Source organism: Mesocricetus auratus, unplaced genomic scaffold (genome assembly GCF_017639785.1).
Source record: "Mesocricetus auratus isolate SY011 unplaced genomic scaffold, BCM_Maur_2.0 Super-Scaffold_100003, whole genome shotgun sequence".
In the NCBI taxonomy this organism is placed as follows: Eukaryota; Metazoa; Chordata; class Mammalia; order Rodentia; family Cricetidae; genus Mesocricetus; species Mesocricetus auratus.
In genome coordinates this window covers 6,485,016-6,507,299 of record NW_024429188.1, presented here as the reverse complement: position 1 = coordinate 6,507,299, position 22,284 = coordinate 6,485,016, and the positions used below count along the sequence as shown (strand labels likewise).

General features: G+C 44.9%; 1 protein-coding gene, 1 long non-coding RNA gene and 1 other non-coding gene across 5 annotated transcripts; 2 read left to right on the top strand and 1 right to left on the bottom strand.

Annotated features, from left to right (window-relative positions):
- Positions 1-9,418: 9,418 nt before the first annotated feature.
- LOC110339376 lies at positions 9,419-13,171 on the bottom strand. Its single transcript, XR_002381507.2, has 4 exons — positions 13,064-13,171; positions 10,928-11,099; positions 10,215-10,293; positions 9,419-9,591 (listed from the first exon to the last, which is right to left on the bottom strand). It is a non-coding gene; the product is annotated as an uncharacterized LOC110339376 (long non-coding RNA).
- Maged2 (MAGE family member D2) lies at positions 12,253-20,506 on the top strand. Of its 3 annotated transcripts, none has more exons than XM_021223348.2 (13): positions 12,253-12,356; positions 13,842-13,914; positions 14,289-14,780; positions 15,402-15,713; positions 15,831-15,894; positions 16,139-16,218; positions 16,688-16,782; positions 17,434-17,513; positions 17,605-17,647; positions 17,987-18,049; positions 19,217-19,331; positions 19,735-20,188; positions 20,371-20,506. In XM_021223348.2, exons 2-12 carry the CDS (start codon positions 13,870-13,872, stop codon positions 20,179-20,181), a joined length of 1,836 nt encoding a protein of 611 aa, XP_021079007.1. In that variant the 5' UTR covers positions 12,253-12,356; positions 13,842-13,869; the 3' UTR covers positions 20,182-20,188; positions 20,371-20,506. The 3 variants fall into 3 exon arrangements, with proteins under 3 accessions (XP_021079007.1, XP_040599933.1, XP_040599932.1); XM_040743999.1 differs by lacking the exon at positions 12,253-12,356 and adding an exon at positions 12,412-12,430; XM_040743998.1 differs by lacking the exon at positions 12,253-12,356 and adding an exon at positions 12,865-12,967.
- LOC121140109 lies at positions 18,918-19,045 on the top strand. Its single transcript, XR_005876940.1, has one exon. It is a non-coding gene; the product is annotated as a small nucleolar RNA SNORA11 (small nucleolar RNA).
- Positions 20,507-22,284: the final 1,778 nt, after the last annotated feature.

The following is a 22,284-nucleotide window of genomic DNA, read 5'->3' as shown; positions in this document are numbered from 1 at the left end:
GCCTTCCTCTTTTAAACTTCCAGGTATCCCTTCTCTTGAGAGGGAGGGACCATGCTGAAGGGTGGGGAAGTCTCTGAATGTGGCATTGAGGCCTACACAAACCAGGATTGTCCAAGAACTGAGGTTGGCATCTTGCCTGGAGAAGGGCCAGTTCTGTGCCTCCTTTTTCCCCTTCGTCCAGCTGTAAGATGAATGGAAACTAAACATGCCAGAGTGCTGGGTCTGTCTGTTTGCTATGTTGGCTCAGGGTGGGGTTTTTCTTTCCTATAAACATCCACTGGAGCTCAATAACTGGAGCCAGAGAAAGGTCACTGAGTACTGATCATCTTAAAAAGGTAGCAGCCTTTAAGAGGGTTGGAGAGGCAAATACCCAGCATCGGTCTTCTCTGTTGCTCTCTTTAGTCTTGACACAGGAGGGACTGTAGAGGTTCCACAGGCATGAGGTTTCCAATCTCAAGAATAGCCAGAGGTCAAGATGGGCTGCAGAAGAGACGAGAAAGAGTATAATTCAGTCATTTAAAACACAGGCTCAGGGCTGAGAACATCTGGGTTGGAATTGCAGTTCAGCTGCTTGCTGGCTGCATGATATTCAGCGAGGAAACTTACCACTCTGCAGCCTCAGTTCCCTCATCTGTAAAATGGGGATAACAGTAATATTTTCTAAAAGTCTCAACACCGAGTCTGTACTTTTGGAATGCTTGATATCTGGTAGATATTCAGTAAATGCATAGTGGGATGAGGTATGGCAAAAGTCAAACTATGGTGGCCTGGCATCGTGCTACACATTTATAGTTCTAGCATTTGGGAGACTGGTGCCGAAGAACTATGAATTTGATGCTAGCCTATTCTACATGGTGAGTTCTATTCCAAGTTGGCCTATGCAGTGAGATCCTGCCTCAAAACGTCAACAAAAGAGCACGGGGAGTCCCCTGTCCTACTGGAGACATGAAAGGGGCAGAAAGATGCAGAGTTGACATGCTCTGAGCCCAGTTTCTGAAGGTTCTGTGGAAGATGGATTGAGGAGTGTGCCTGCACAGGGGCCATTAGCGTGTATCAGAACCTTAATCATACTTATATGAACACAGATTACATTCACAAGACTTTCAGCATCTATCAACAAGGGCAAAACTCTCTGAGAACTATTTATAAATTGGCACGAAGATCACAAGACACCTTGATTTTTAACTATTTATAAATTGGCATGAAGATCACAAGACACCTTGATTTGCCTTATGGCATTCGGCACTGCAAAACAAAGTCTCATTCTGACCTTTGGGGGTTCCAAATCTTATTAGTTGCCACCTACCCCAAGTCCACTCAAAGTTTCCCATTGCAGGTTCTTCAGTGGAGGTGCAGGCATTAGGGATATTCATGAACTGCTGGGTTGGGTCTTCAGCACTGTGTAAATGGGATGTGGTGTAGCTTGTCTGTAATCACAGCATTCGGGAGGTATAGGCTGGAGGATCAGAAGTTCAAGGTCATCCTCAGTCACACAGAGTATAAGGACAGTCTAGAATATGTGAGACCATGGTTTTAAAAAAGAAGAGGAAGAAATTTCCTCATAGAAGACAGTCCTAGCTGCAGAGAAGCTTTGTTTATATAGCAACAGAGAAAACTTCAGCAGGTGCCCACTCTCTCTTAAAGACAGATAACCAAGGGTTCCCAGGCAAATTAAGAAAGCCTGTACTATGAAAGCAAGAAGCCAAAACAAGCAAATAGAACAAATGAACCCAGAGCAAGTTGGGAATTTGAGTAACAAAAGAGAACTTCAGGAGAAAATTATGCTTGTCAATCATTCAAGAAAGTGTGACATGCATGAAACAAGAATTAGATGCTACAAAACAACAGCAATCAGAGAAAAGAAAGACACCTTAGAAATGGAAAAGAAATTGCTGGAAATAAAAATGTCAACAGAAAGACTGGAAAATAACATACAAGAAATCTCTTGGAATGTAAGGTGAAACAACAAAACAAACAGGAAATATGAAAAGAAAAATGCCAAAGATACAGATATACAGATCAACATAGCAGACACAACATTTAGAGAAATGAGTTACAGACTAAAAGGAAAATAATGAAACATTTTGTGTGTTGTTTTGGTACATTAGTCATATTGATGCATCCATTTTTAAAATTAGTTTTTTAAAATTGTTTTTTCTGGGTTTTGGGAGGGAGGGAGCATGAAATTGGGTGGGTAGCAGAGTGGTGATGATCTGGGAGGACTCGGGGAAGAAAAGAATATGATCAAAACATATTGTATGGAAAATGCTTTTTTAATTTAAATTTAAATTAGAAACAAGGTTGCTTCACATGTCAATTCCAGGTCCCTCTCCCTTTCCCTCCCCTCCTCCCGTGCCCTCCCACCAACCTCTCCAATACCCCTCATTTCCCCAGGGAGGGTGAGGCCCTCCATGGGGGTGTCCATAGTCTGTCATTTTATCCAGGGCAGGGCCTGGACCCTCCCCCAAGAGTTCAGGGTGAGAGTTCATCTCACATTGTTAGATGGGAGTCCAAAGTCCATTTGTATACCCGGGATACATACTGATCTACTACCCAAGGCTCAATAGATTACCTAGGCCTCCTCACTGACACTCATATTCAGGGGGTCTTGATCAGTCCCATGCTGGATTCCCAGGCGTCAGTCTGGGATTCAAGAGCTAACCCTTGTCAGGTCAGCTGTTTCTGGGGGTTAAACAAGCCCAGTCTTAACCCCTTTGGTCATCAGTGCTCCCTCTCTGTTAATGGCTTTCTTGAGTTCAGCTCAGTGCTTAGCCATGGGAGTCTGCCTCTTCTTCCATTAGCCACTGAATGAAGGTTCTGTTTGCCAGACTCTCTGGCCATGGGATTGTAGGCTGGCACTTCCCCAGATCTATGTCTAAAATCCATATATGAGAGAGTACATGCCATGTTTCTCTTTTTGTGACTGGGTTACCTCTCTCAGGATGGTTTCTTCTAGTGCCATCCATTTGCCTGCAAATTTCAGGATTCCATTGTTTTTTTCTGCTGAATAGTACTCCATTGTGTAAAGGTACCACATTTTCTATATCCACTCTTTATTTGAGGGGCATCTAGGTTGCTTCCAAGTTCTGGCTATTACAAATAATGCTGCTATGAACATAGTGGAACAGACATCCTTGTTGTATGAATGTGCATCTTTTGGATATATGCCTAAGAGTGGAATTGGTGGGTCTTAAGGTAGGTTTATTCCCATTTTTTTCTGAGGAATCTCCATACTGATTTCCAAAGTGGCTGTACAAGTTGGCACTCTCACCAGCAGTGGAAGAGTGTTCCCCTTTCACCACAACCTCTCCAGCATAAATTGTCGTTGGTGTTTTTGATTTTGGCCATTCTGACAGGAATAAGATGGTATCTCAGAGTTGTTTTGATTTGCATTTCCTGGATGGCTAAGGATGTTGGAAAATGTATTTTAATTATTATTTTTATACCCTGACGACCGTTTCCCCTCCCTTCTCTCCTCCCAGTCTTCCCCACTTCCTCTCTGCCCCCAAAGGGCAGACCTCCTATGGATATTAACCAAACATGGAATATCAAGTTTCAGTATTACTAGGCACCTCCCTCATATTAAGGCTGGATGAGGCAACACAGTAGGAGAAATAGGGATGGGAAAAGGTTTCTTTTTTGAAAAAGGTTTTTTGAATGTATCAGGAGCTGGGCCTGATGGTGCATACCTGTTATCCTAGCACTGGCAAGGATAATGCAGGAGGATTGCTGCAATCCAAAAGCCAGCCTGGTCTACATAGTGAGTGTCAAGCTAGGCAGAGCTACATAGTGAGAAACTGTATCCAAAAACAAAATTAAAATATATTGCAAGTTAATTTCCTACAGCTAAAGAAATCCAGAAGCCTGGGACCTCCTCTGTCACTGCAGCAGATCCCACAGTAGTTCCCTTCCATGTTACCATTTGTTCTTCTGTCTCCCATCATTATATTTCCAGGTCCCTTTAAAACCCAGTCCACATCCTTTCATTTCTCTGTTAAAATGGTAGAATCCACCAAGGCTCACTTACTGAGCCTTATGTGAGAGGAGCTAGTGAGGCAAGCCTTCATTACCATTCTCATCACACAGCCCATTACTCCTCTCCCTTCTCCTTCTACTACTCTAGGAACCCTGGACTTCCATGTTCTTCCAAAATGCCTGGGATGGGAACAGATGCCATGGGTAGGTTCTTACACTGACCTTTCCATTTGGAAAATCTTTTCCCAGATATCCACTTAGCTCTCTCGCCTTATTTTTTTCATATTCTGACATTTTAGTGAGTTACTTCTTAACCAGCATATTTAAAACTGAAATAACATTTCTTCACTGGTATTTTCTATCTCTTTTACCCTGTTTTTTTTACTCTGCCCCTTGTTTCTAGACAGGGTTTACTATGTAACTCACTCAGACTGGTCCTATACTCCAGATCCCCCTTCCCTAGGCTTCTTAGCACTGGGATTGCCATCAAACCTGGATTTTGTTTTCTCCATAGCACTTTATTTAAGTTGTTACAGATCTTGTTTCTGTATCCAATTGTTTCCTCTCTTCCCCTTACTAGAATCACCTCCATGAGAACCAGGCATTGCTTTCTGTCTTCTTCACCGTTATGTCTTCAGCTCCCAGAACAGCATCTCGTACCTAGCAGACAATAAATATTTGTTTAATGAGTTGACATAATAAAACCATACAATTTATGGAAGAATAAAATATGTTATTATATATATATATATATATATGAAAGTAGTGGTTCAAATATAAAACAAAATAAAATACGGTTATAAGCAACTAATGGAGTATAAGACAGAACTTGATGTGAGAAAAAAGTCTCCTTTAAGAGTTCCAAGGTTAATGACATTGGACTTGTAAAGAAGGAAGTGTATTCTTGGCTCACTACTTAGCTTGATTTTGGAAAAAATATTTACATAGTCAAGACAATGTAAATACTGTTTATTGGTTTTTAGGTTTAAGAGCTATCCTGGAAAGACAAAGAGAGGAAGATCTCGTTAATACTGCAGAACAGAACATAAATGTCAATAATATGTATAACGTCAAAGGAGAGATCAAAGAGATAATGTAGGTCAGTGATGGGCAATGTGCAGCTAATACCTTTGTTTTAAAAAGCAGGCAGTTAAGAATAATACTGGCTTTGTAAAATGGCAGTTGTAGGTTCTCCTCCAACATCCATGACTTCACTAGACCCTGGTAGTTGGCTAGGTTTCCAGTACCAGGCATAATTTCCCCAAAGAGATGTTGGTTTCCTCCAGTCTCTTCATTCTACTACTGCACCTTCAGGGTTATAGTACCATGCCAGTTGTTGTGTTCATAGACAACATGGCTGTGCAGTACTACTGGTTGCTTCCCTCCCCTTTGAAGCTGGCAATGTGCCTTCTGTTACTTACACTTACAGATAAACATAGTTCTCACCCTTCCTCAGGGAAACTTCTCCTTGCAACAGAAAGAAAGACCATTACAGAAAATCACAACCAACCAAACTGCCGAGATGTGGAGCCTAATCTCAACTGACATGCCTAAACACAACTCCTCCAGCTATGGCTCAAGGATCATTGCAGAAGAGGGAGCAGAAAGAGTGTAAGAACCAGAGAAACAGGAAGTTTGCTGTGAGATTTTGTCTTCTTGAAATGTCAGAGAAGCTAGACCCATAAAGTGTCTCAACAATACGCCTGACTAAACATGATCTGAACAAGGAAGATCCCAAAACGCATGCTAACATAGAAGGTGGAAAGGCCATGAGACCTTAACCTTAGTCAAAGAACTACAGACAATTAAGGGATGCTGAGACTGGGAGGAATAGTCTTGACCAAGGAAGATCACATCAATTGCTTATTCCATACCAATGGTCATCCCTGGAAACCTATAAATACGACTAAGCAGTTTGTATTTATATATTTGGGGATACATATGTACACACACATATACATTTATAGAAAAGCTGTAGCCACAATTTAAAAAAAGGAGTCAATGCATTTGAAAGGGAAGTGAGGGAGGGGTACAAGGAAGGGATTGGAGGAAGGAAAGGGAAGGGGAGAGGGATGTAACTACAGTCTCAAAAAAAATAAAACTATACTTAAAAATAAAACAAAAAGCAGGCAGTTGAAATCATTGTAAAAACAGACAAAATAGGAAATAGATGTCTCTTTTTTTTCAGGCTACAAATTAAACAAAAACAGAAAAAGTATTGATGCTAGCCCTTGCAGGGGGGTGGAAAGAAAAGCACAGACGTTCTGGGCATGAAAAGAATCTTCACTGTTATCTCGGGGAGTTGATGGGACATTGTCTCAATTTTCTAAGCTAAGAAGTAGCATTATCAAGAGTTGTAGAGAGACCCAAGGGTGATGTAAAACCAAAAAAAGTGGCTTTGAGAACAAAGTGACATTGTTTCTTGAAAAACAGATCCAACTGGAGCTGATAATTTTATTAAGCAAATTAAGCTTGTCTCAGAAAGACAAATACTTTCTCTTGTTTGCGATTCTTAGACCATGTATAGATACATAAAATCATATATATGAAAGCAGAAGTGAAAGTGCCTAGGAGAACAAAGAGGGCTAAAGGGAAGAACGAGAAGAAAAAAGGGAGGGGGGAAATGTGGCCAACAATAGAATATATATTTGCATGACAACTTAAAAAACATTTCGGATGGTGGCTCCAGAAGTATAGGATGGAGGTATGGAGAGTTGATAATTTTTTATTAAGTGTTTTTATTAAGGAAAAGATCATTTCAATAAATATTTAATATAAACTAACATATACTTACATTTCTTTTCCCTATTTTCTTTTTGTAATTGATTTTATTTAAATTAAAAACAATCTTATTTTACATATCAATCCCAGTTCCCTCTCCCTTTCCATCCTCCCACGCCCCCCATCAACCCCCATCCCACCCCCATCCACTCCTCAGGGAGGGTAAGGCCTCCCATGAGGGATCATGAAAGTCTGACACATTTGGGGCGGGACCTAGGCCCTCTCCCAGGTATCTAGGCTGAGAGAGTATCCCTCCATAGGGAATGGGCTCCCAAAGTCCATTCATGCACTAGGGATAAATACTAGCTGCATGGGATCATTTTTATAATATTCTTTTGTTTGAGTTGTTACTATGTACACTTCCGAATTTAATAAAAATATTTAAAACATTATGTTGACCTCACAAATTTAATTAAATGTTTTCCCCCATGAATATGGGTCTCACACTGTAGCCCTTAGCTGGTCTGGAACTCACTATGTAAAACAGGCTGGCCAGGAATGTGGGAGAATCATGCTTCTGCCTCCCAGGCATGGTGATTACAGGCTTACACCACCAAACCTGGCTCGAAATGTATATGTCTTATGACACATTCTAAATGGGAATATCCAGTTAGACTTGCCTTCACAGATAGAAATCATACTGTAATGTCCATAACATATTTAGGAAGGGTGCTGGTGTTTTATTTTTATTCTATTTTCTATTGCTATAGCAAGGTGCCTGAGGCTGCATGTTCAAAGTCCAAGATTAGTTGGTCCCATTTCCCGAAGCCCTGCGTGAATTTTAACAAGACAAATAGCTCATGGTGGAAGCACATACAAGGAGAGCTCAAATGCTGAGGTATGCATATTTTAGTAACAATTCACAACTATAGAAACTCACCTGAGTCCCAAGAGAATGACATCAATCTCTCCCAATAGTGATTAGCCCAGTGACCTAGTCTCTTTTCACTAGGCCTCATCTCTGAAAGATTCCACTAATTCAAATCAGTCCACCAAGTCTCAAGCTTTCAGCACATGAACCCTTGGGAGAGAAACAACATCCAAACCAAACCACAGCACTTGGAAAGCATATGGGACTTTAAACCACCAACAATGTAGTATCATGGTTAAAACACTGGTATTTGATACCCATTGAGCTGGACTCAAAACCCCTCTGTGCTGCATACCCATTTAGATGAAAGCTTGTCTCTGCTAAGCTATCTTTCTTATCCCCTAATGTTGTCCTCTACCCAATGAGGCTGGTATTCACATTTGATGATTTTGCAAAATTCACTGGACTAAAGGAACAGCTTCCTGTAGCCAGAGAGGACTTGAAAATGACTTGCCCAATTCTAAGCCTTTTATGAGTAAAGGCCACCTTTGTGATGGTGACTAATAGATAGTTGGTCCCCGTTTTCTTTTTGATGGCCAAATCCTTTCTCACGGGTTTGTTTTTACGAGGCTTCTTTGTACAAAGAACCTGGGAGACATGGTATTAGTCCAGATATCAGAATTTCATATATATGGGGAATTTTTCTTTTATTTAACAGAAGTTCTCTCCCTCTCTGTCTCTCTCTGTCTCTGTCTGTCTCTCTCTCCCCCTCTATCTGTCTGTCTCTCTCTCTGTGTCTCTCTCCCTCTCTCTCTGTTTCTGTGTTTCCCCCTGCTGCATAGATAGCCCTCAGAGTTTGGAGTAACACAGACTGAGTTAAATTGCCTTACAACAGGACAACAGGATTCCAGCAGTAAAGAGAAAGCAGCCCTAGAACCTGATGGTGTGTGTTGAGGTGTGTGTGTGTTGTGGTGTGTGTGTGTGTGTGTGTGTGTGTGTGATCATGCATGTGTGTGTTGAGGTGTGTGTGTATGTGTGTGTACCATGGCGTTCATGTGGAGGTCAAAGGACAACTTGCTGAAGTCAATTCTCGAGTTCCACCATAAAGGGACCCTGGGATCAAACTCAGGCCATCAGGCTCTAGGGCATGTGCACGCGCCTGGTGACCATAATCTCAGGTTTCTGATGGCCTATGGTTATTGGAAACAGGCCTTGAGCATAACGATTTAGGCTCTACAGATTTTGTAGATTAATGCTGATGATCAAAAGATTCTACAGAATGTAAGAAGAAAATGGAAGAAAATTTCTCTAGTCAAAAGGTAAAGACTTTGAGCTAATTGCTTTTTTCCTCTTCAGATTAGGTCGCAGCCCCCCATCTCCATGTGCTAAGATAAGGATATTTATGGCATTGTGTTAGGAAGGCAGTAAAATTGAGGAAGGGCATTACCTCTCTGATGAACTTGGACTGAGATTTAGTTTACTTCATTGAATTTGACAATATTCAAGGTTCTAATTCTGTTCCTCCCGAGACCATGGGCAAGACAATGTGGAACTCTAAATGTTGGAATTGGAACGAGAGAGCATAGGGAAGCGGTTGCATGAGAAGTTCCTAGGCAAGAGAAAGTGTCAGCTCATAGAGAAGTGCTCTGCTTAACTGGAATATAGGCAACACTATACACTTTTCAGAAGGAAAAGCTGCAGGGGAAAAAAAGGCTGGCAAATAGGTGTAGATGGCAAGCTCAGGTGTTTCTTGAAAATCTGCTCACTGTCACAAATACCACATACGGCACCCAGAGCCACCAGGAAAGTGTTGCACGGCATACACTCTGAAATAACAAGGGCTAAATGAGGTAAACTTCTTTCTCTTATTAAAAGAAAGCCAGGGGTAGGCAGTCCATCCCACAGCGTTGTCAGGAATCAGGTTCTTTTCACTTCCTGCGAAGCTGTCCTTAAGTGTAACTGTAGTCTTCTCTGTCTTTATCCAGAGCAGAGCTTCTGTATCCTGAAAGCGAGAGCTTCCATGGCTAGAGAAAATGAAGAGAGTGGATTTCAGCTTAAGAAATTAGCAATTGACTCTGCAAATGTCTACACTGCACATATTCCTTCCAAGCTCACCAGAGATTTACCTGTAAACACACCTGGACTTTTTCTTATGCGATGTTTTTCTAGACTTCAGCAATATTTAACATCTTAAACACATTTATTCCTCCCCCTCCCTTTCTCCTTCTCCCCTCCTCCTCCTCCTCTCCCCCTATGTATTTCAGGTTAGTTAATCAGGATGTCCTTGGTTCCTAAATGCTGGAACTACCATTGTATGCTAACACACCCAGCTGTAAAAAAAAATCAGCAATGTGTGTGTTTTAAACCAGTGACAAAGATCAAACCCAGGCTCATGTTGTGTTGTGTGGACCCCAAACCATAAAATTATTTTTGTTGCTACTTTATAACTGTAATTTTGCTACTGTTATGAATCGTAATGTAAATATCTGATATGCAGGATATCTGATGTGTGATCCCTGTGAAACAGTCATTTGACCCTCTCAACCCACAGGTTGAGAACCCCTTCTTAAAAAGTCTTTCAAATTCTGTGATTTCTTTCGTCATGCCTTACGACTCTTTTCGTTTATTTCATCCATAGCATCCATACATGTTTCTGAACTCTAGGGCTCATTTCTGGGTTCAGTATCTTCCAATTAGATGCATTCCTTCCTCCTGGGTTCACTTTCCTGTGAATTAAAGACCCATTTATATAATGACAGTTTCTAGATTGACAGTCTCTATTCAGGCCTTTTTCTTGAGTTTCAGACATGCTGATTCAACTGCCAATACAGTATTTCTACCTGGATGAACCACAGGTGCCTCAGAACCAACATTCATTTCCTCTTTGTTTTTGGTTTTTAGAGGCAGGGCTTCTCTCTATTGTTTTGGAGGCTGTCCTGGAACTCACTTTGTAGACCAGGCTGTCCTCGAACTCACAGAGATCCGCCTGCCTCTGCCTCCCGAGTGCTGGGATTAAAGGCGTGTGCCACTAACGCCCGGCTTCATTTCCTCTTAAATCCATTCCTCCATGTCTCAGTGCAGGGGTCCCCATCTACGCTATCAGTTAAAGAAAGATCCCAAGATTTGAATATGTTCCTCCTTCCAATCCATCCCCACACAATCCAATCACTCATCAAGTCCTACTACACACCCCACCCCACCCCCCACCCATCTCCTCGGTATCTCTGCAGCTAACACTCTAGGAGAAACCACAGCACTGCTTACTTGGATGGCTACCAAGGTCATAGCTATGGTCTCTATTTCCATGAAGACACTTAATCCCCACATAACACCTAAGACCTATTTCAATAAAATACACACCTACAACATCCATGTTGTCTCCAGCTCTTTAATAGACCTTCAATACTCTCAGGTTTGGGAACTTCACTATCTTGATATCGAAGGTTTGTCATAACTTGGAAAGGAGAGGAATCTGGGGCTCCAGAATTGGAAGAAAATGAGAGGCTGGTCTAATGTGATCAGCAGAGAAAGCCTAGGAGGCAAGAAAGTGGTAGAGTGACATTATACACTTTGGGGAAGTAACAGTTCACAGAAGATGAAACGGGAGTATATAAACCCGCCTTGATGATGTGTGAAATGCGTGTGAATCAAATGTCTGCAGAGCACAGGGATTTCATTTGTTCAGTATATTTCATTTGTTTAGTAAAGGGAAAGGTAGCCTCATGGAGCAGACTAGTGATCATTTGTGGATAAGAAAGACCTTGAATTTTGTTTCTATAACTGTCATGTAGTACATTATAGTTTCTAATAAACTTTTCTGGGTCTGCATTCATGTGCTTTATTGCCAATAATGATTTTGTCTACTTCTCTTTGTTTTTATATTTTATCTTGTTCTCTTGAAGAGACCCAATTCTTTATGTGGATTTATTAGGTGACAGAAGTGCCATCTCAAAATAGTGAGATTCATTAACGAGGGTGGGTCTGTAAATGCCATAATAAAACTCATTACTTTGTACAATTAACATACGCTGAAAATGGAAGTCCTTTTCAAACTATTTGAATCAGCAAAACATTATAAAATGACAAAAGAGTCCAATATAGACACCAGGATGTGCCTTGAGGATTGTTTGTAATAGTGCAGAAAAAGGGGAAACAATCCAAAAGTACATGCAAGCTGAAACCAAGCAAATAAATTAAAGGACATCAATACAAGAAAACATTATGCACTACTAAGAAAAAAACACACTGAGGAAAAGAGGTCGGAATACGTAACTGAAAAGGGCAGTTGCAGAACAGTAGGTATAGTATATAGCCTGTGTGGAGAGAAAGCACAAATCATCAGACTATGAATAGAAAAAATATGGAGGAATGTCTATCAAAATGTTAATCATGACTATTTTGGGGGAATGAGATTAAACATAGCCTTTCACTGTCCGTTGCATATTTCTGCATTTTCTGATTTTTCACACGACAGCACACTATCTTTGTAGTAAGAGAAAATAATGATATAAAATAAATAAATTAAATGAATGACTCGTTTTCGTTGGGCAGTTTGGGTTGGAAGGGCTTCAGACCGAGCCTGGTACAGTGGCATAAACATGGGCTTTGGCGTCAGACAGCATTGAGCAGGGCCCCATTGCCCCACCCCCGAGGAGGGGGGGGCGGAGGGCAGGGGGCTGCGGAAAGGGGCTGGGCTGGGTTGGGCTGTCTGCAGCTCTAGTCCAGGAGGCTGAGACTTCGAGAGGGACTGAGAGCAGGCACACGCATCCCAGACTCGCTAGAGGACAAGGTGAGGGGACAAGACTGGGCTTTCCTGACGACCAGACAGTGGTTCTAAGCCCCTGCAAACCTACAGCTGGGCAGGTGGACAATTCTTATTTCACTACTGTAGCTTGAGCAGAAGTGTTGCATTTAATGCGGTGTGGGAAAGAGAATGACCAAGAAAGTAGTAGGCTGTAAATGGACTGGACAGCTAAGACTGTCGGAGGTGGAGGAGAGAAAAGGGGGAACTGTGCATGTTGGGAGGAGAACGAGGGATACCGGGGAATGTGAGGGGGGAGACAAGATCCAGAGAGAACAGGGGTGTGCAGAGAAGGGTTAAGGAACATTGGGGTGTGTATGCATAGGTAATACAGACGAGGATGTAAGGAATGGGAAGAGATTTCGTAGAGTAAATAGGATATGCGATGGGAAATAGGGAGCCCGGAGTCAGGCAGAGGGAATAGGGAGGGGGGGGATAAGGAGTGATGAGGGGGGAAGGGCAGACGGGCTGGGACGGAGGCCCCCAAGGGAGGCGGAAAGGGGCGGGACCACTTCCGGCCTTTAGTGGGGAGGGCAGTATCTTGAGTTTCGGAGGGGCTTGGAGAGAGTGGACGCCTTCGGGAATTGTAGAAGGACGAGGTGAGCCATGGGCCCCAGCTTTGGATGAGAGCCTGCTAGGGGTCGGCCCCACCCTCTGGGATCTGGAGAAAACCTGCCTTAAGAGCCAAATCTTACCGAATCCATCCAGCTAGGAAGGGAGGGGACTGGACCCCGTTTGGCTGGGCCCAAGATGGAATCACTAGTTCAGTCCTGAGTTGAGGAGGGGGTGTTACAGGGTAGGAGCCAAACCAATTTGGGTTTTACCGTTTGGAGGGGGGCGTGTTAGGATAAAGGGCGGGACTTGGAGGCTCTGTGAAATTGATAGGGTGGATGTGAGTAGGGGAGGGGCTGGGACCACCAGACACTGCGACAATTTGGAAGGAAGGCTTGTTGGGGAGGGGGCGGGGCCGAACAGCATTGCGGACCTAGAAAGGGGCGTGTGGAGGGGTTGGGAGCTGGACGGAGACCGTGGCTATTGCGCATGCGCTTTATGTATAGCTAGAAAGGGGCGTGTAGAGAAGGGCTCGCAGGGAGACAGGGCCTGCTGCTGAATGCGCATGTGCACGGTGGACTTCAAAGAACGGGTTTGTACTGGGAAAGCAGGCGGGGTTGAAAGGGCGCTGCAGCAGACGCGCATGCGCATTGCAGGCCTGCGGCTGTGGGGGGGTGCGCTGGGAAAAGGGGGCGGGGTCCTCAGAGCTGCCGCGCTGGCACATCTTCCTGGAGGAGGGGAGGGTGCGGCTGCAGAGAACTGAGACCTAAAGACTGAATTTCTGTATCTGAGAACCTACTGGTTGGGGCTCGGGGAGGGACTGGGCTGTGGGGCCCTAGAGAAGGTGAGGATCAGCTTGTAGGCAGAAGAAGGGATACGGCGTTCCGCGGGTTCTCCACTTGACCCAGGCCTTCTCTTCAGACTCAGCTTTGTCGGGTGAACTTGAGACATGTCTGAAACAAGTGAGAGTGGTGTGGGTCCAACTCGCTTTCAGGTAAGACCAATTTTTGCCCTCTCTTCCTTACTGCTTTGCCTTTCCAGCCCCCTTCGCTGCTCCAAATCCTTGGAGCTTTTCCTCCCATCCTTGTCATTCTCCACCCCCTTCTTTGCCGGGGTGCATCCCCTCTCCCCAGAGGAGGGGAGGCCAGGAGACCAGGAGGAAGGGAGAGGGGGTGGGTGGGCCCTTGCACTGTCATTACTTTTTACTAAGGGGAAGGGGAGGCCCTTTTAATAGCGGTGGTCAGTGCACACTGCAGGTAAGGAGTCTTTACGGGTCAGAGAAATGTTGCCTCTGTAAGTGTTGTTGGGGAGCATTTCTATAGTTGAGGGTGGGGAGAAGGTCGGTGAACTTCTCTGCTTCCAATGCAGGGAAAAGCTTCAGAAAAGGACAGCGGCTCCGTGATGCAGGACCTGTTGCCTGTGACCCAGAACTTGGAGGTCTCAGAGACACCGAAGGCTGAAAAGGCACCAGAGAGCTCAGAGGCTGCAAAGGTCCCCAAAGCGTCTGGGAACCCGAAAGCCACAGAGGTCTCGAAGGCCCCAGAGGCTCCTGAGGCAGCTGCCACCCAGCCTTCAACTACCACACAGCTGACTGATACCCAGGCTCTGGCAGCTGAAAACAAGAGCCCAGCAGCTGACACCAAGACTCCGAAGGCTGACCTGCAGGCTATGACAATGCCTGCAACCCAGACCAAAAAGGTCAGCTGTGTTACTGATCCGAAGGTCAGCACAAAGGCCCCTGAGACGGAGGCTGCTGACTCTCAGGCTGGAGCAGATGAACCAGAGCCTGAGGGTGCAGCTGTCCAGGTCCAGGAGAATCAGGATACTCGGCCCAAGGTCAAAGCCAAGAATACCCAAAAGGTAAGACCGCTGCCACAGCTGCCCTTGCTTCTCCACATTCATCATGTCATCTGGTTCATTTGTTCTGCAAACGGTAAAAAACTCCTGCCCTCATGAAAGACACAGGGAACACGAAGAGGAATGTGTTACAGTTCTTACATCCACAGAGCTCACAGGCTTGTGCGTAGATACGACAGGAATATGCCTAGCTGCAATCTGTGATGCAGTTTATATTTATGCAGTAGCTGTCCACTCTGGGCCTTGAGTTGGGCATACGCATATGTGTAGTCTCTTATCTGAAAGTAGCTCCTATGGTTTCGTTCTACAGAGAAGGGAAATAATGTCCAGAGAGAGGACTAGTCAGGTTGGTATAGCAGAGTCAGTGGTGAACATAGGAAGAAGAAAAGCCTCATGCCTTATTCCTGATCCACTCAAGGAGGAAATTCCCAACTGGTACTTGGTGATAAGCCCATGACTCAGGATGGCTAGTGTATAGTGAGACAGACTATTCCGACAAGGGCAGGATTAGGGGTACATCCCAGAAGAGACAGGCTTAGGGGGTGCTTTCCAGAGGAGACTGAGTTAGGAGAAAGAACCGCCTGCTTCACTTGCTGATGTTGGTCCTCCTCTCTGGTGATGCAGGTAAAACACGTGGATGGGGAAGAGGATGGCAACAGTGATCAGAGTCAGGCTTCGGAAACCACAGCTGGTCGGAGGGTCTCAAAGGCCCTAATGGCCTCCATGGCCCGCAGAGCTTCAAGGGGACCCATAGCCTTTTGGGCCCGCAGGGCATCAAGGACTCGGTTGGCTGCTTGGGCTCGCAGAGCTTTGCTTTCTCTGAGGTCACCTAGAGCTCGGAGAGGCAAGGCCCGAAGACGAGCTGCCAAGCTGCAGTCTGTATCCCAAGAACCTGAAGCACCCCCACCTAGAGATGTGGCCCTTTTACAAGGAAGGGTATGAACTCCATCCTCTCCAATCCCACTTTTTCCACTGCCTTGCCTGACTTCTCTGTTATGCCTTGGAGTTTTCTGCAGATTTTTTTGCTCTTTTCACCATTTCCTTCTCTCCTAGGCAAATGATTTGGTGAAGTACCTGTTGGCTAAAGATCAGACGAAGATTCCCATCAGGCGTTCAGGTAAAGTCCTACAAACAGGTTCCCTCTCCTGACCTCTGCCTTCTCTCCAGTGTGCCCAGGACATCCTTCCGTCTCCTGTTCCTGTCTCTTCTCCCAAAGTTCTCCAAGTAGGGGCATCTTTATTGATAGGCCCAAAACCTGATTATACCACCCATGGCATGGGCAACAAAGGGTCTGTAGGTTGGGCATGAGGGTTATCTGGTATCTCTACAGCGTCGATGCTTACAATACTCTCCTTTTGCAGATATGCTGAAGGACATCATAAAAGAATATACTGATGTATACCCTGAAATCATAGAACGAGCAGGCTATTCCTTGGAGAAGGTGAGGGGGCAGCCCTGGAGGATGGGGAAACCTTAATTAGAAGAAAGGTATAGGATCACCCTCCTGGCGGGAAGCACAAAGACCTAATCCATTCCCATCACTGTGCAGATGAGCACACAGTGGCATAGGGAGGGGCAGCCACTGATCACACAGCAAGTCAGTGGTGGAAACACAGCTAGTACTAAAGCTACACAGCTTAGTCCTAGCTTCTGTCTGCTGCTGGCTAGTCTCATGTATTGCTGATGCTCACCTCTCCATCTACCTAAATTCCTACTGATCACAAAGATGCTATGGATGACCACCCTATGTTAGTTACATGTATAATGTACACTTAGCTATGTGCTTTATAACCGTATTCTGTTAATTTCTCTCTCACATACACAAAATAATCTTTGACTATTATGAGGAGCCACAGGATGCCTGGGAAGCTGGATTTTGTGAATTTATAAGCTATTATCCTCATCCACAGGTATTTGGAATTCAGTTGAAAGAAATCGACAAGAGTGACCACTTATATATTCTTCTCAGTACCTTAGAGCCCACTGACGCAGGCATACTGGGAACGTAAGCTGGGGAAGTGCTAGGGTGGGAAGGGGCTTCTTGCTTCCTCTTAGAAGCGCAGGAAAGAGGGTCTAAACGCCTGTGTCCCAGCTCCCACACATGGCTAGATCCCTGTGAGCAGTAGTGGTGCCAGACTATATCTGACATTAGGGTTTCAGAGCCTGGAGCGGGCATTCCTGCTGTCAGGTTTGCTTTCTCTAACAAGCTCCCCGAAAATTTGGCTGTTGTCACTTGTCTCTTTTACTGAGTACCTGGCCTGGCTGTGGAAGGGTGACTTTTAAAGGTGGGAGGGATTTTTGGTGTGGACCATGATGCTTGAGAGCAGGAGTGTCACTAGGGTTCCATCTAGAACTTCTCAGGGCCCAGGGGACTATGGGAGAGAAAGAAAAGCCTCCCTCTGACTGAGTGTCCATGTGGTAGACAGGGATTCCTCCATGTCCTGCTAACCCTGGGTAGGGATAGTATGTGGTTTCCCTTTATGCTGGAGACCTTGGCTCAAGAGCAAAAGCAGCTTGCCTTAGGTCATAAATAGGGGGACCACAGAGTAGGCCAAATTCTCTGTATCTGAGGAATCGAGGAGAGGCTGGTCTATTGAGCTGTCTTGTATAGATGATGGCTCATGAACACAAACTTTCTGTCCTGTTATTCTCTTAGGACAAAGGACTCACCTAAGCTGGGTCTCCTCATGGTGCTTCTTAGCATCATCTTCATGAATGGAAATCGGTCCAGTGAGGGTGAGTGGCTGGGCATGCAGTTGAATAGGTTGCTGTTGTCTGAATTCCAGGTGCTCATTTTCTGTGCTTGTCTCCTTGCCTCTTCTTGCAGCTGTCATCTGGGAGGTGCTGCGCAAGTTGGGGCTGCGCCCTGGGTATGATTGGGCTCTCTCAGCGCTTGCTGTCCATGTTGTCTTTTGGCAAGAGAGGACGGTCCCAGGATTGCATCAGCCTGGTGGTCTGATGAAGCATGGGGTGGGGGTAGGGGTGGGGGTGGGGAAAACTGGGCTGGGTAGTGGACTCAGGGTTCTGACCTACATGGATAGGGAAATGCCTCTCATCTCTGCTCACCTTCTCACCATCTCTTCAACATCCATGGAGCTTTCTCTATACTGTAAATCTATTTTCTGTCATGGAAATGCCTCTGCCAGCACTTGGGAAGTGTAACAGATCTGGTTATATTTATTTGCTTATTCAGCTTTCTGTGTTCTCAGGATACATCACTCACTCTTTGGAGATGTGAAGAAACTCATTACTGATGAGTTTGTGAAGCAGAAGTAAGTGCCTATGTCTTGTGTGCATGTGTTTGTGGTCTGAAGGTGTGCATGTGTGTATGCTGTTGGCAGGTTATTTCTGGAAGCAGTCACAGATTTCTGTTTCAAATATGGCTTCAGAACAGCTCTGCGATGGAGTTGAAGACAGTCTAAGGAATTAAAGTCATTTGTTCAGGGTTACACAGATAGCAAATAAAAATTGTGTTTAGAACATGGCTCTTTTTACTTTGCTAAGTAGTACTTAACTCTGCTAAGTAGTACTGACTTGTGGATTTAGTTTCATTTATATAACTGTGTACCATTCACACGTGAGGGATATAATCCCTAAGAGGGGATGTTTGAGCATGGTCCACAGGTGATTTAATAAAAGACTCATTTGGGTCTGGAGTCCTAACCTGTTGACTTTGTAGCTAGGAGTCTACCTTGTATCATTGGGTATCAGAGAAGAATATGCATGCACTCACACAGAGAAACAGTTTAGGAACATGATCACACACACACATACACACACATACACACACACACACAGGGGTGGGGTAGGGGGGGGGGGAGACTGAGACTATAAAGAAAGGAATCATCAATCAAGAACTGGGTTCTCTCTTTCTCTCTCTCTCTCTCTCTCTCCCCCTCCCTCCCTCCCTCCATCCCTCCTCTCCCTCTCTCTCTTCCTCTTCCCCTCTCTCCCCCTCATGCACTCCATACTGTCCTCAAACTTATATAGCCAAGGATGACAATTAACTCCTGATCATCCTACTTCAGCCTCCTGAGAGCTGGAATTTAAAACATGTGCCATCATGCCTGGCCAGTCTTTTTTTTTTAAAGAGTGGATCTTTCCAGGGCTAGACCCGTCCTCCTTCCAAATCCTTGCAGTGTGGTGTGCTCAGAGCAGGGATCCTGAAGAATGGACTCTCTGTTTACAACACACCCAACAGAAATCTGGGGCCACTGCAACAAGGAGCACAACACTTGTGTCCTCCTGTGAGCAAGTGCCCTATATGTTTCTCCCCAGTTCTTCCACATGGTTTCTGGGCATCACAGTAGGATAAGGCTCAATATTGGGGGAGAGCTGGAGTACCTAGCTAGGAACATGTGCGTCTATGACCTATCCAGTCCATTCATGAGTGGTACACATTTGACCCTAGAAATAGACTTGGAATCCCTCTTTCATAGGTACCTGGACTATGCTAGAGTACCCAATAGCAATCCTCCTGAATATGAGTTCTTCTGGGGCCTGCGCTCTTATTATGAAACCAGCAAGATGAAAGTTCTCAAGTTTGCTTGTAAGGTAATTGGAGAGCCATTTGTACTTGGCATATGAAGGTAATGGGTACCCTGGGATGGGGTGTTCTATATGCAGAGTGTCCCGATGTTCATATCTGGACATTTTAAAGCTTCATTGTCATCAAACTCGGTGACAAGCATTGTATCTAGATCATTTCATCCTTACAACTGGTACAGATTGTTGTATTGCACATTCGAAAACAGCCTCAGAGAAGTTGGTAGGTGGTGTATCCAAATCATAGAGCTAGTTAAGTGTTGTTGTTGAAAGAATGGAATGGTTGGTGCAGGATTACTTGTAAGTGATTGTATTCTTACATGACATACAGTGTATAAGGTATGGTGCCTTGCAAACAGTAGATGTTAAATTCTGATTGTGAACTTCCTAAGGGTGATTATTTCCATTTCAGGTGCAAAAGAAGGATCCCAAGGAATGGGCAGCTCAGTACCGAGAGGCGATGGAAGCAGATTTGAAGGCTGCAGCTGAGGCTGCTGCTGAAGCCAAGGCGAGGGCTGAGATTAGAGCTCAGATGGGCATTGGGCTCGGCTCTGAGAATGCTGCTGGGCCTTGCAACTGGGACGAAGCCGATATTGGACCCTGGGCAAAGGCCCGGATCCAGGCAGGAGCTGAAACTAAAGCCAAAGCCCAAGAAAGTGGTGGTGCCAGTGCCGGTGCCAGTACCGGTACCAGTGTTGGTACTGGTGGCAGTGCCAGTGCCAGTGCTGGTGCCAGTGGTGGCTTCAGTACCAGCTCCAACCTGACTGCCACTCTCAGTTTTGGGCTCTTCGCTGGCCTTAGTGGAGCTGGGGCCAGTACCAGCAGCAGCTCTGGTGCCTGTGGTTTCTCCTACAAATGAGATGCAGGTATCTCTCATGGTGGTAGTGAGGTATCTGGGGCTCATGGGGGTGGGATGGGGAGCTGAGTCCTGGGTGGGATGGGGAGCTGAGTCCTGGGTTGGAGATAAGCATGTGCAAAGACTCTGCTGTGATTTTCTTGTGTTCTCTTTGCTAGATACCAACTGATTTTCCCTTACTTGTGTTTGCAGATATTGCTAATAATCACAGCGTCTTCTTCTCAAGCCAGGGTGTGCTCTCAGAAACGTACTCAACACAGCACTCTAGGCAGCCACTATCAATCAATTGAAGCTGACACTATATATTAAATCTATTTGCCATTTCTGAGTTTATTGCCTTTTTTGGTAGACTATCACATTCTAAAAACAGTTGACAAAGTTTCCATCACACTGCTTGGATCCCTGAGAATGACAATTAGCACATCTCACTGGAGTAGGTCCGGCATTTCTCTCCTCTAGAGTAGTCAGGCTTTCTGTGGGGCAGAGTCATGGGGATTGTAGCTTCAGAAGACATTGTTTCAAAAAGAGGCCTGACTCTCCTTTTGAGAAATGAGTGAAAACGTAGCGAAAGATGGTTAGAGAGACCCAAACCGAAGAATGTTTTCTTGGTGGGCTAGAAGTCAGTGGACAGGGAGAAGTTGAACACTGATCTATGCATCCCAGTCCCTGCGGAGATGAAAGGCATGGATTGCCGGAAAGCCTGGGAGAATGCACTGTCCAGACCAGACAGGACTTAGAGAGGATATGGCAAGTAGTGGGAAGATCCTAATAGTGCGTAGAGCTCATGATCAGGGCAGGGAAGGGGTAGAGACATAATAGTGTGACTGGCATTCCAGGTATAACAACCAAGAAAACAAGTATTGGATTACTCCAAGGATTGGGTTTTGTCATTTGGGTTTAGAATAAGAACAAAGGACCAAGGGGAGTGAGTGTGAATCTAGACCTTAGGTATAGTGTTCTGGTGCCTGACTTAAAACAATACTTACAAAGACTGACAGAAGAGATTGGACAATGGAACCTAGACAGATGTGGAGAAAGATGAATATATGAGGGAGATTTAGGACCAGTGTGGGGGAGTCTGTGAATAGAAGTCTTAAGTCCAAGAATGGGGCACCAAGGTAAATATCATTGGTGCCTGCTGTATGTCTGATGGTGTTCTAGGTGTCTAGGGGAAGAGACACCTGGAGAGAACTTAAGTTTTAGTCACACAGTAGGATAGTTATATGTAAGATGATGATGGCTTGGAAGCGAGGGTATTAGTTGAGCTATCCATATGGGAATCAAATCACCTGTACAGAAGCAAGAATGGGGGTGTAAGGTGACCACTATAAACCAGAAAACCCAAACTCCTCTCCTGTGGTTAAAGGCGGTTTCTGCCATTGCTCACTAAGGAACATGGCAGATTGGACTAAAGGCTACTGGAGATTGACTTGAGTGTATGTGGGAAGAGTATTGCTTACCATCTCTAATTCCTATGATAATAGATTCCCAGTCACTGAGAAAATCTTGTGGGCAATGAGGCCCTTGTAATGGCCACCTCTTCCACTCTATGTTCAATTAAAGCAGCATTTATTGCTTAGGAAAAATGATTGGGGGGAAGTGACCACAAAACACCAGCCAGAGAGGAACTGCTCTTACTTATGGCCATCAATTCAGACCTAATTTCACTGCCAGGGAAGTCTTCACTAGAAGCAGGTCCTTCTATTCCGGTGCAAGCCATAGTCTCAGAAGGTTCGATGCTCTGTATGATATGTAGTCAAGAGTTAGCTTTGGCATCCTAGGAAGGAGTCAGTGGATACTGTGTCAAAGGTTACCTCATAGCCAGGTGATGCCTATGTAAAAATGGAGACTAGGAGATAATGGAGAATACTGAAGAACCCAAGGACTGAAGTAGGTCTAATAAAACTGGAGTTGACAGTGCTTGATAGAGTTAAGAGTGAATCCGTCATGAAGAACTCTGCCATTGCTGTGTGTCCTCACTTCTCAGGAAACTTAGGGGTTGCTTATTTTCCAAGTGTCAGGCCTTACCGGCATGTGGGATGGGAACCAAAAAGTCATCCCTGGCAAGTGAGGTTACAGCAGGGAAGAGGGCGTGGCAGAGAACAT